At 34.1% G+C, this 12,029-nt stretch overlaps 1 protein-coding gene across 2 annotated transcripts in view; it reads right to left on the bottom strand.

Moving 5' to 3' along the window:
- Nucleotides 1-516: 516 nt before the first annotated feature.
- Nucleotides 517-12,029, bottom strand: part of LOC148608696 (neuroendocrine convertase 2-like) — a 28,046-nt gene continuing 16,533 nt past the window's right edge. Inside the window, exons 5-14 of one of the 2 annotated variants that reach the window (XM_088546096.1) lie at nt 11,805-11,933; nt 11,120-11,190; nt 9,139-9,227; nt 7,150-7,331; nt 5,774-5,977; nt 4,874-4,989; nt 2,366-2,484; nt 1,784-1,901; nt 838-1,128; nt 517-618 (exon numbers count right to left, since the gene is read on the bottom strand). In XM_088546096.1, the coding sequence (XP_088402222.1) occupies nt 534-618; nt 838-1,128; nt 1,784-1,901; nt 2,366-2,484; nt 4,874-4,989; nt 5,774-5,977; nt 7,150-7,331; nt 9,139-9,227; nt 11,120-11,190; nt 11,805-11,933 (1,404 nt within the window). In that variant the 3' untranslated portion in view covers nt 517-533. Of the gene's footprint in view, nt 619-811; nt 1,129-1,783; nt 1,902-2,365; nt 2,485-4,873; nt 4,990-5,773; nt 5,978-7,149; nt 7,332-9,138; nt 9,228-11,119; nt 11,191-11,804; nt 11,934-12,029 lie in introns of both variants that reach the window. The other variant, XM_088546098.1, reaches the window with a different exon arrangement.

Below are 12,029 nucleotides of genomic sequence, written 5' to 3'. Positions count from 1 at the left end.
GTTTTATTAACTAACTTGTTTGGACAATTAATAAACATAATAAATCATAGATACTTATATATGGACTCCAAGCTAGTACATATACACCTACAAGAGGAAACTACTTTCTGGATGACTTTTCACAGCAGCTAGGTTCTGAGCAACTAAACCTCCATTTTCAGTAATAAATTTCTCTTGGGATGTGCATTTCATATGGTTCTTTTAAAACCAGAAATGTAGAGACGAAATATTAAGCTATGTAAATAATCTAATGCACGGACTTTAGTATACAAATGCTGCGCACACACAATATTTTCTATGAAATGACAGCATACTAAATAACAGTTTTTCAACAAATCACCCGCCAGTAACAATATTAATAATTGTTATAATAAGATAAAGAAACGGAGTAAAATCAATGTCTGTACCACTGAAATAGAAAGAGAACAAACTCAAAAGGAACCTTTTTTCGTTTTGGAAGCCCTAATAAACAGAACTAAGTGTGTCCATTATATAGATAAATTGAAACCTATGATATTAACATTTATTATAGCTCATCGTTGCTTCTTTCTTAGGCAAACATAATCCATTTTCATCAAGGCGTTCCATATAATTGTAATCCCCAGTCCACTGGTCCAACTGGAATAAAAAATGACATATTATGCTTTACTTCATACAGATTCAGAGGTAAAACATAAACTAACTTTATGTCGTTTTATTACATTTACATTACGACACATCCGCTTACTTTACCTCTTTAATTTCTTTTGATTGGTATCAGTATATTACAAAATATTTCATCATTAATATTGTAAAACTTATACATTCATACCCTTGTCAACAACACTAGATATGGACCTTGCCAACAGTGTCCATTCTCCAGCAGGATTTTCGTCCCAAAAGTGAACGGACCTAAAGGTCCATTCTATATAGTTTGGTCCGTTATTTTCTTCTTTGTTGTCTGCTGGTCTTGCTGTTAGAAGAGGACTTCGTGTTCCCATCGGTGATATCACATCGATTTCAGTGAACCCTCGGTTCAAGGCATACTTTAACTCAACGTTTACATGGACGTTTTCTAAATAACGAATAGGACAGTCATATCTTGATATTAAGAGTGTACCAACCAATGGTTCTCTGTCTGTTCCCGTCCTAAAACGAATTATTTATCATCTAGTATAAAAAAATAAACAATGAGCATCCAATTTCAGTTATTTTATCATTGTTAACCTACAAATATTTGGTTTCGTAAGTTTGAACCTTTGCTTTCGTTTTGTTCTATATAAATATTATTGTTTTTGTCTTATTTTGTCATTTCGTTTGTTTTGTTTTACTTTTTTATTCGGATTTGTTTTGTTCTCAATTGCATTTTCTGTGGGCTGAATACATAAAGACGAATTCATTTATGTAAGAGTCAGGTTTTGTTTTGTTTTTTGTTTTTTTGTTTTTTGTTTTTTGTTTTTTGTTGTTTTTTTGGGGTTTTTTTTTTTTTTTTTTTTTTTGATAGTTTTTGTTTTGATCTTTTTTTTAATTTGATTTGATTTGCATATCCTGGGGACTAAACATATTGATGACAAATAAATTCATTCATCCATATTCGTATTTTGCTGTTTTCCTTTCTTGTTCCTTCCTAGAATATCAAAAATAATTTCAAAACAGGATGTATGACGTTTTATCCGCTGCATATTTAAAACTTCATCAATAATAATTCGAATGTATTCATAATTACAATAATGCTTAAATGCTTGCTTTGAACAAGATACTTTATTTCATTAGAATTTATCGAATAACTCAAGCAGTAACTTGCCTGTTGACAAAGTCGGCGGTAAAGTTACAATAAAGCATTTCCGGGACTGTTCTCCATACTTTTGCCAGATTTACCATATCAAACGCATCAACAAGTCCAAAACCCATCTTAGGGTGATCTAAATATTAAGAATTAATAGCTTAAATTCATATTTCTTTTTTGTACTAAGTGAATAAAAAATTGCATTGAATAAAAAAAATAGCTAAATAACGAGTATTTAACTATAATAGCTGTCTTTTGAAATCAAAGTGGAAAATGTTTGTTTTATCAGGCGAAGTCAAAGACTGATAAACTATAGTTGCAAGGTTGTACTAAAATCTTATAACATATTACTGTAGAGTAGAGCTCAATTATCCCTACATTTACTTTTCCAAACTCGAAGCCGTGAAGTAGACTTACTAAAAGAGAATAAGAAGTATTTAGCTTGCACAACTATTTGATCTCTATATTAAAAGTGAAGTTTAAAAAAAAAAATGCTATGTTAATCCTTCATCGCTTTTTGTTATTGTAAAATTCACGTCAATAATTTTTACAACGTACCGTTAAAGAATGTTTACTGACTAATAATTCTACAGTGCTTACATTTTAGCCCTCTGCCGTTTCGCCTCCATTGATATTGTGGTGGATAAGTATCTTTTAGACAGTAGGCCTTTGATGTCCTTACTATTAGATGTTGTACATCTCTCCATGTTAGTTTTTCACTGTTACAAAAAGTCTTAGAATAACAAATGGTTTCACCAAACTATCATTTATGAAATATATTGTACTGCTAACAAACTAAACATTTGAACGCAATAAATTGTTATGTTGTAAAACAACTTATTATCGTTTGCGATTTCAATTAAACAATTTTGCAAGCAAAACAAGAAGTTAACATGAAGGGCCTCCAAAGAAATATTTAAATAATCTTAACAACTTTAAAAAAAAATGTAACGCCTATACGAGGAATAGAAAAGATATAACATTGGATTGACTTCCCAAGTTGCGAGGAAGTACATTATAGTCCATGGGCTGGAAGGGTCCACCTTACATCCCTATTATCAACTTGATGGTGATTTTTTAGTGCCTTTATACCTCCCATAACCGAATTTGTCGTCAAATAATATTCTCAATATTTTTTTCAGTATATGTTTGAATCCCACTGACAAAAAAATCCTAGAATTTAGTCTCAGTCTTTCCAGGACATCGCATGTAACTATATATACATATAGACAAACGTCTCTGAATGTGATGACTGTATTCGCTACACTGATCCATCGGATTAAATTGATACAGTGAAGATCTTCCCTGTATCAGTTTGATCCGATGGTTTGTTTGTTTGTTGGGGTTTAACGTCCGAGCAGCAATATTTTAGCCATATTCAGACGATAAACATGAAATTGATGATAAAATGAACATGACATCATGATGAAATGAAAAAGGGATGGGACACAAGGACAATGGGGTCCACAAATTTTGATTGCCACTGGAAATAGGAAGAGGTTGGTAGGGTCGGGTAATTTAGCCTCCTGTGGCGGAGCCCTATGGTTCCTACTCCGGGAGAATACCACAGTAGGGTTCTTTAACGTGCGAGGAACGTGGTATCTTTCCCAACACGGTGCACCGCTATGGTTTGTGGTCAGATTTTCCGTATTATAGCATGACAACCCCAGCATGCAACACGCAAGGGATACCCCATTCCACCACCTGGGGCACACATCCCAGATGCTCTGTGGGCAAAGCGCCTTAGCCCCCGGCTAGGTTTCTGAGCATTATTTAGTCGCCTTTTACGACAAGCTTAGCGCTGCTGCAGGCCTATTCTTTTAACACCCGGACCTGCACGGGGCTTGATCCGATGGAGCTGTGTAGCGAATGGAGTCGTCACATTCTGAGGCGTTTGTATAATATTGATTTGTTGTGACATGCATCATTAATTTGATGTTCTGTACTACGTAATAACACCTAGATGAGTTGTCCTTTACTACCATATATCATATACTTAGTTACAGCCCTATATTAATCCTACGAGGAGGAATGACCTCGAAGTGGTGTAGGGCGCTGGACTTTGTGCAGGCGGTGTTGCCATAGATGTCACAGCGGTAAGAGTTCGAGTTCCGCTAAGGGAACGACCAAAATTTGCATCCTGGTATTATTTTAAGCGGAATAACTTTATAATCAATGAACCATGCGCTTTAGTTTTACTAAATAAAACAACATTTGCCGACAACTCTTTTTTAAACGTTAAATAATCCTAGTTTTGGGGATTCGATACATCTCAGCTACCCCCAAAGAACTTGACATAAATGATACTATGGCCTCTAATAAGTCAGCCTTGGTCCTTGATCTACACTTATGAAATCGATGATGAAGGAAAACTGTACTATACCAACTATTCGACAAACGCGGTGACTTTTTATTCCTCATTGTCCCTTTTTTCATCTGTGACAACGTCCCTCTAGCACCTGCGTATGGATTTTTTATAACAAAACTCATACGTTATGCCAGAGCTTACCGTAACTACGCATACTTTTTGTATTGCGCTAGACAATATGCAAGTAGGCGTCTGGTACAAGGTTATGTTGCTACAAGATTGAAGTCACTACTACAGAAGTTTTATGGTCGTGAATCATTTCGTTGTATATTTTAGCACCATGAAAACTAATTTGTTTAATAAGTCATAGTTTTCCATTCCTCTATCGTCTACCCCGGACTTGACTTGGTATGAACAACTCGGCAAGTAATTCTAGCATAATTGCTCATTTACTTTTGTTACTTTGTATGTATTATCTTGTTATTATATGTTATTTGTTGCGTGTGTCTGTTTTCAATTAATGGTTTCTGTCTGGTCTATTTCTTTGGATAACATTCGTTTGGTTTCTGCAAGAATCTTGGTTCTCTTGATTATTCTTCTCATATTTGCATCTATCATTATTGTATGATTTGTGATTAATTTTGTTGTTAACCTTTGTTTGTAACAATCATGAATATGTATACACAATAAATTATTTGAATTTGGACTTGAATTTTAAATTACTACGTCTTATTACTCGCTTCCAGCTGACACACAAATGTATTGCTTTAAGAAATGTTTTGATATTATTGATATCTTACTTAGCCTCTAATGCTAAGGCAATGATCCCCACCACCTGGGGAGCCGAATATGACGTTCCGACTTGACTGTTGTCGTAGGTTGTCTCCTTGCATTTATTATATGGTATGGTTGAGGCCTACAGTGAATCGAATTCAGTTGATTTAATTTTTTTTTTTTTTTTGATAATTCTTTCTGGAAATAATCCCTACTCCAATTTTTATCAATTATCATTCGCAATATACCGCATTTATCAAAACTTTTCAGTTTTGTTTTTTGAACTTTTTTTCAATATAAACAAGGGTTAGTGAATGCAATCATTTGGAGACAAAAATGCAGTGAAGACTAGTTTTTTTTTATAAATTCATATTTTAACGTCATAACAAAGTGTGTATTATTTGTTAAAGTCATTTTGCAATGAAAATGACTATTAAAAAGTATATTTATTGTCTGCGTTTATAATTTCACCATGTAACTTCGACCATTAAACACTACAGTAAAGCATTATACCGGTACTTTTCACAGTGATATCCTACTTAACAAGAAGTATTGCATCAGAACACTGCAAAAATATTTCTATTTCTAATATTTTAAAACGTTTACATTGATCAAATATAGTTTCTTTGCACTTCGTATCAAGATCATGATCTAAGAATACATGATTTAAACAGGTCTTTGTTTATGGATTCTAATTAAAACGGTTGTATTGATCCTATCTTTTCGAGAATTTAATTTTACGAATTGAAAGAGGAGTATCTTAAGGTGAATGAATTAAACGAATTTTTCACATATTAATGATATATTTACAAAATATAGCTTATGAATATATATCGAATGACTTAATGCAGATATTTGTCCTTGTATTTTAAATTGACTTTAAGCACACACCTTATTCCGCAATGTGATAGACTACAAATACCTACTATGGTCATGTCGTATTCAAATCCTCCTTGCCCTACAGCCATAATATTGGACCCTATCTGATTATAATCGGTGGATCTGTCAAATCCTACACTTCCGATAGGGATGGTATATATAAGGTTTAGAATACCTTCTGCAGCCGAATTTGCAGATGATCCTAGGTTTCCAGCAGCAAACACATAAATACTCCCTTTACCATCCCGGCCCTGAAAAATTAATTTTTCACTGATAATTCATCAGACCAATTCATTGTTCTTGTATCAAATAATGCATTATTTTGTTAATTAACACAAGTTTATGGTTATGAGAGTGTAATCAAGGGAACCAAGGTTATAGCGGTAATCAAAAGAATGTAATCCAGGGACAAAGACCAAACACGGAAAACAGACATACACAATAAAAAAAAACATAAAGTAACTTAAATCATACATACAAAGTAGCGAAAGTAAATGAGCAACTCGGACTGCACTAAAAACTGGGAGCATGAAACAGGTGCACCGGTAGGGTAAGAAACACTTGCCGAGTTGTCCATAAAAAGTCAAGACCGGGGTAGACGAAAGAGTTAAGAAAAACTATGACACGTAGTACAAATCAGTTTTCATGGCGCAGATGGATACGCCATAACGTTTCACGAGTTCGTGATGACGACCATAACACTTTTGTAGTGATGACTTTCATCTTCTAGCAACATAAAACTGCTCCAAAAGCCTAGAGTCAACACTGACATTTTCTTATATGCATTTTCGTATGTTTGACAAAAAATCACTGTTGAACACAACCGTTACTGTTGAAAAAAAAAATATTACCTGAATCTTTGTTCCTTTAAATCACGGCGAAAATAAATTTGAAAGCAAAATCCAACACGTTTTTACTGCTGCTGTGTAGTTCTTGTTACATGGTTGATGACAGTTGGAACTGGACATTTACAACTTATCATGTACATTGATGTTTGCAACTTACATGTAGTCATATAAATAGAGGTGACAAGGAATAAGGTATTCTTTTATTACGTGTTTGAACCAAACTTGTTACATGCAATAATTTCCTAATTAAAGTATTACTATTTTTTGTTGAATTTCATATGTATTCTTCATCTTTTTCTTCAAATAGTGATATCGCTTTTATTAAAAAATTAAACTGAACCTTTTTTTTTACTATAACAAAATAGTACAATTGCTCCCGATTGACTTGTGTAACATGTGCATTCGAAGATAACATCAGAGAAACTGATAATATGTTCTACATTGTAGCTAAAATAGCCTCCGCTCTAAACTTATGTCTTGCATACCATTGTTCTTTAAATTTGTGGATGACATCTGCATTCCACGAGAAATCGGTTGGGGCCTGATGATATGACTTAAACAGGTTCTGAACCTACCGTCTCTGCGCCTTCGACTATAGCATTATATTCATCAGTTTCAACTTTTATAAAATTAGCATTCGAATCCACACCGTAACTATTGCAGTATATATCAACCATGTCCAAATTATGAATTAAAGCTCCAAGTTTAATAGTTACAGCGGTACCAGCATTAGAAGACGGGTTTAAAAGACCTATTCCTATTAAAGAAATAAATAAAGATTGTAGATGCATTTACTCTGAACAACCTTACGTCATCACCTATCGGATATGTAGTTTCAAGCAATGCGATCCTTACAACATCAAAGACTTCTTTTTACGTAGCAACTTAAATTTATTTTTAATATCATTTTCAATCGTTCATATAAAAATATCTCAGGTAAGCTGTCCTGTACCACTATACATTGTTCTTAGTAAGAACTTTAAATTAAATCAAGGAGGAGAACATACCCCGCAAGCAAAAGCCTTACTTCTATATTCCCAAGCTACTCGAGTGATCTATGACGCTAGTCTTAGTGAAAGTAGTGTTGTTATTGATGTCACAGCGGTACGTGTTCAAGTCATGTTTAAAGAAAGACTAAAAATATACAATGCAAATTGGACAGTTTCAACATCTTTGGGAAGATTTATTATAACAAGAAAAACATCTTTCCACTCTCATACGTTATTTCAGAGCTTGTGGAAACTACCAGACATTGAAATCAGACACACATAACAAAGAACACAAAGCAACCAAAACCATACATACAAAGTAACAAAAGTAAATGAGCAACTAGGACTCTAAACACTAAATCTAGAACAAAGACTAGGTGCACCGTTAGGGTAAGCGAGTTATTGTTTTCCTTTCTTTCTTCTTCTACTCCGGATGGACGTTTTATAAGCAACACGGCGGTGTTTCTTAAAAAGCAGGGGATGCTTACTTTGCCAGTGCACCTGGTCCATGCCTTTCAGTTTTTAGTGACCTTGTCCATGCCCCCAGCTTTTAATGACCTGGTCCATGCCCCAAGCTTGTAGTGACCTGATCTATGCCCCCTCAGCTTTTAGTGACCTGGTCCATGCCCCCTCCATTTTTTAATGCAGTTCATTTACTATTGTTGCTTTGTTATTTTGGTTATTTCATGTTCATTGTTGTATGTTATTTGTTTCACTATTGTATATCACTGTTTTCCCTGTTGTATGTCACTGCTTTCCCTGTTGTATGTTACTATTTTCCCTGTTGTATGTCACTATTCTCCCTGTTGAATGCTACTGTTTTCCCTGTTACTGTTTTTCATGCTGTATGTCACTGTTTTCCCTGTTGTATGTCAATGCTTTCCCTATTGTATGTTACTGTTTTCCCTGTTGTATGTCACTGTTTTCCTTGTTGTATGTTATTGCTTTCCCTGTTACTGTTTTTCATGTTGTATGTTACTGTTTTCTTTGTTGTATGTTACTGTTTTTTCTGTTACTGTTTTCCCTGTTACTGTTTTCCCTGTTGTGTGTTACTGTTACCCCTGTTTTGTATGTTACTGTTTCCCCTGTTGTATGTCACTCTTTCCCCTGTTGTATGTCATTGTTTTCCCTGTTGTATGTCACTGCTTTCCCTGTTGTATGTCACTGTTTTCCCTGTTGTATGTTACTGTTTTCCCTGTTGTATATCACTGCTTTCCTTGTTGTATGTCACTGTTTTCCCTGTTGTATGTTACTGTTTTCCCTGTTGTATTTCACTGTTTTCCCTGTTTATGTTACTCTTTTCCCTGTCTGGTCTGTGTCCCTGGATAACATGTTTTCGATTGTCGCTAGATTCTTAGTTCCCTTGATTATTCTTTGAAACACCTCCTGCACAAAGCACACTAGACTACTCAACCATCTAAGCAATCTGATATAACATGTTTGATTGCACATGCATTTGTCTTATTAAACATTTGGTTTTATATTGTTTTAACATAGAATTTACCAACAAATATTTCCATTAAAACACAAAAATAAATTTTGAAGTATACTTTTATGTGGTAATAAAAAGCAAACCTTGTATAGAAACGCCATATGCCACACCAGCTATGCAAAAATCGTTTCCTTTTGTGGCTCCAATAATTCCAGAAACAAAGGTACCATGACTACATAATAAACGAATACAACTTTTCGTTTTATGTTTAGAACATATAACCGTTTAAACTATAGGATTAGTGACATTGTAATTCCTGGATTACATTTTGAGTTTGCTTTAGAAACCTACCCAAGTTAAATTATCTCCCATTTCATTGTGATTTTCGCCTGTCGGAGAAAAAAAGGCTGCGATAGGCCGTTGTTGGTTCTGATACGGAAAATGATCGAATATAAACGACATGCACGTATTGATAATATATGACTGGTGAAAAGTGCTTTCTACATGTATACATGTATGGTGTTCAGGAAACGACAAGTGCAGATCGTGCCGCTTGCTAGACAGATTTGTAAAACGAGGATTTCTTTTGATGGATAAGTTTTGAAATATTCTTTATTGGTGGTAAACTGGTAAACTGTAGTGCCCTGATGATATATCGTGGTTTAAAATTGGAACATGCATTTTAATTTTATGGTAAGTGTTTCTAGCTTCCTAGAAAGTAAAAACTATTTTCCTCCGATGTCGCATATAGAAGTGATCCCCTTTAACTTCAAATTTTACTTGAAGACACAGCACACGTACATTATTAAGTTAACAAAAAGGGTGAAAGGTTGTGATGTAGAATGTACATGTACTATCTTATAGCTTCATTCTTGATTTCAATCGTCGTATGGCAAGCGTATCTAAAAAAGTTTTCAAGATATGATAATAGCTAATAAAGGTCTCTTGTATACTCACAAGATGATAAATTACGATTTTGCCATTTTTGGAATAGGTTTTATGCAAATTTTATGCTAAGACGCTATATGTTATATTCCTTGTACATGACAATTAGAAAGCTATTTAAAATTCGTCACAAGTTTTTTTTTTGTTTTTTTTAGGCACCATGTTTATAAGTAAGGAGGGCCCAGATCGTATGGTCTTTCTGAAGAAAAAAAAGAGTTCCAAATTTTGTAATTTGTAACTCATCCATTCATTTAGAAAAAAAAAATCTGACATCAATTCCAAGCCCTGACCCCGCAGGTTAACAATAGTCGGTGCCTTTATTAGTAAACTAAAAATATTATTTAAAAGTTTAATTTTGAACTAGCATTATAGTCCTCCACCTCCACATACATGTAACACAGGCACTTGTTTCTATCAATGATTTGTCTGTAATATCCATATATACCCTGTGAAGATTTTTCCCAGGATGAAGAAAGGTTTGCATTGGTTTTGGAGTTTTGGAGGAATGTAGCAGGGTCCTCAGAGCTGCTAGAGTAATCAAGGGAACCAAGATTATAGCGGTAATCAAACGAATGTAATCCAGGGACAAAGACCAGACATGGGAAAGAGACATACACAACAAAGAACATAGAGTAACTAGAATCATGCATACAGAATAACAAAAGCAAATGAGCAACTCGGACTCCACTAAAAACTGGGAGCATGAACCAGGTGCATCGGTAGGGTAAGCGTCCTCTGCTTTTCTAGAAACACCCCCCGAGTTGCTCATAAAAAGGCAAGTCCGAGGTGGACAAAAGAGGAAAGGAAAACTATGACACGTTCAACAAATCAGTTTTCATGGAGCAGATGGATACACCGTAACGATCTGTAATAAACACGTCATAAAAATACTTAACTTAAAAAGTTTCATTCTGGCGGTGTTGTTGTCTCTTTCACTGTTCACTACATCCATACTTACATTGATTTTTAAATAATTACGAGTGCAAAAAATGACAATAGCAGTTTGTTGACAAGAAATACAAACAATATACGAATTCGGCACGAATTGAAAAAACCGCTTATGTTTTTTTTATTTCAAGTTAAAATTCCGTTTTTGTCTATTCAATGCGGAAAATGTATTCTCGTGATGCAGATTTTTATAAATAATGTATCCTATTTTTGTAGTTTCTCATATATTACCTGACTCCAAAATTTTCCAAATCCTCATCGGTTAATGTTACGTTCACATACATTGCAGAGTTGTTGACGTCCTACAAAAATAAAATGATTGGTATCCGTGACGCTATTTTTGTGAAATTGAAGCAATTCACGGTGTTCGCGTAAAACAACGCATGATTTTTTCATTAATTATATCCTGATTCAGTTTCAAATACTATAATAAAGGATTTTACAAGTGAATATTCCTTTAACTTTTTTGTTATCAACTGTACATTGATTCAATATCAAAACAAAAATATATGTAATCAAAGCGAAACAGAATGAAACGTGACAATGTGAATCATTTCTAGCTTATGGTAACACAAATTTAAGAAAAACAAAAACTTAGAGCCGACACAATATATATATATGCTGATGAAGCTGCATGCAACAGCGCACGGTTTTTAATGATATTGACAATGATATTAACATTATGCTTCTATTTAAGATCATGTACTTTATACTAATGAATGTTATCATCGATTTTGCATATCAACGTAAAGGCTTTCCGAAACATGTTTCAGATGAGGGAAATAATAGTTTATGGCTTCGTTCTTTATTGGAATTCTTTTTAGCAAAAAACCTGTACAATATAGAGTTGTAAATAAAAGTAATTACTACAAACGTTTTATTATTTTCTGTTACTATTTTAAAAAACAATACTTACTATGTTAGCAAGGTCTAGATGACTCATCTGAATTTGAGAATCGATGACTCCAACAACAACTCCTTTACCAGTGTATCCCATTCCCCAAGCCTTGTCAATATTCATTGAATATCCTGGATGATTGCCCTTCTGGAAATAAATGTTAATATAAAAATTTCCGACCCGGACGAAAACGCTTGGTTATTGTCTATAGGAAAGTTAAAAAATAGAAAGTCCATATAACAC

The sequence above is a fragment of the Perna viridis genome, chromosome 9 (assembly GCF_037379345.1).
Source record: "Perna viridis isolate PV_CMFRI_1.1 ecotype Kerala chromosome 9, ASM3737934v1, whole genome shotgun sequence".
NCBI classification, from domain to species: Eukaryota; Metazoa; Mollusca; class Bivalvia; order Mytilida; family Mytilidae; genus Perna; species Perna viridis.
This window is presented reverse-complemented; position numbering and strand designations above follow the sequence as displayed.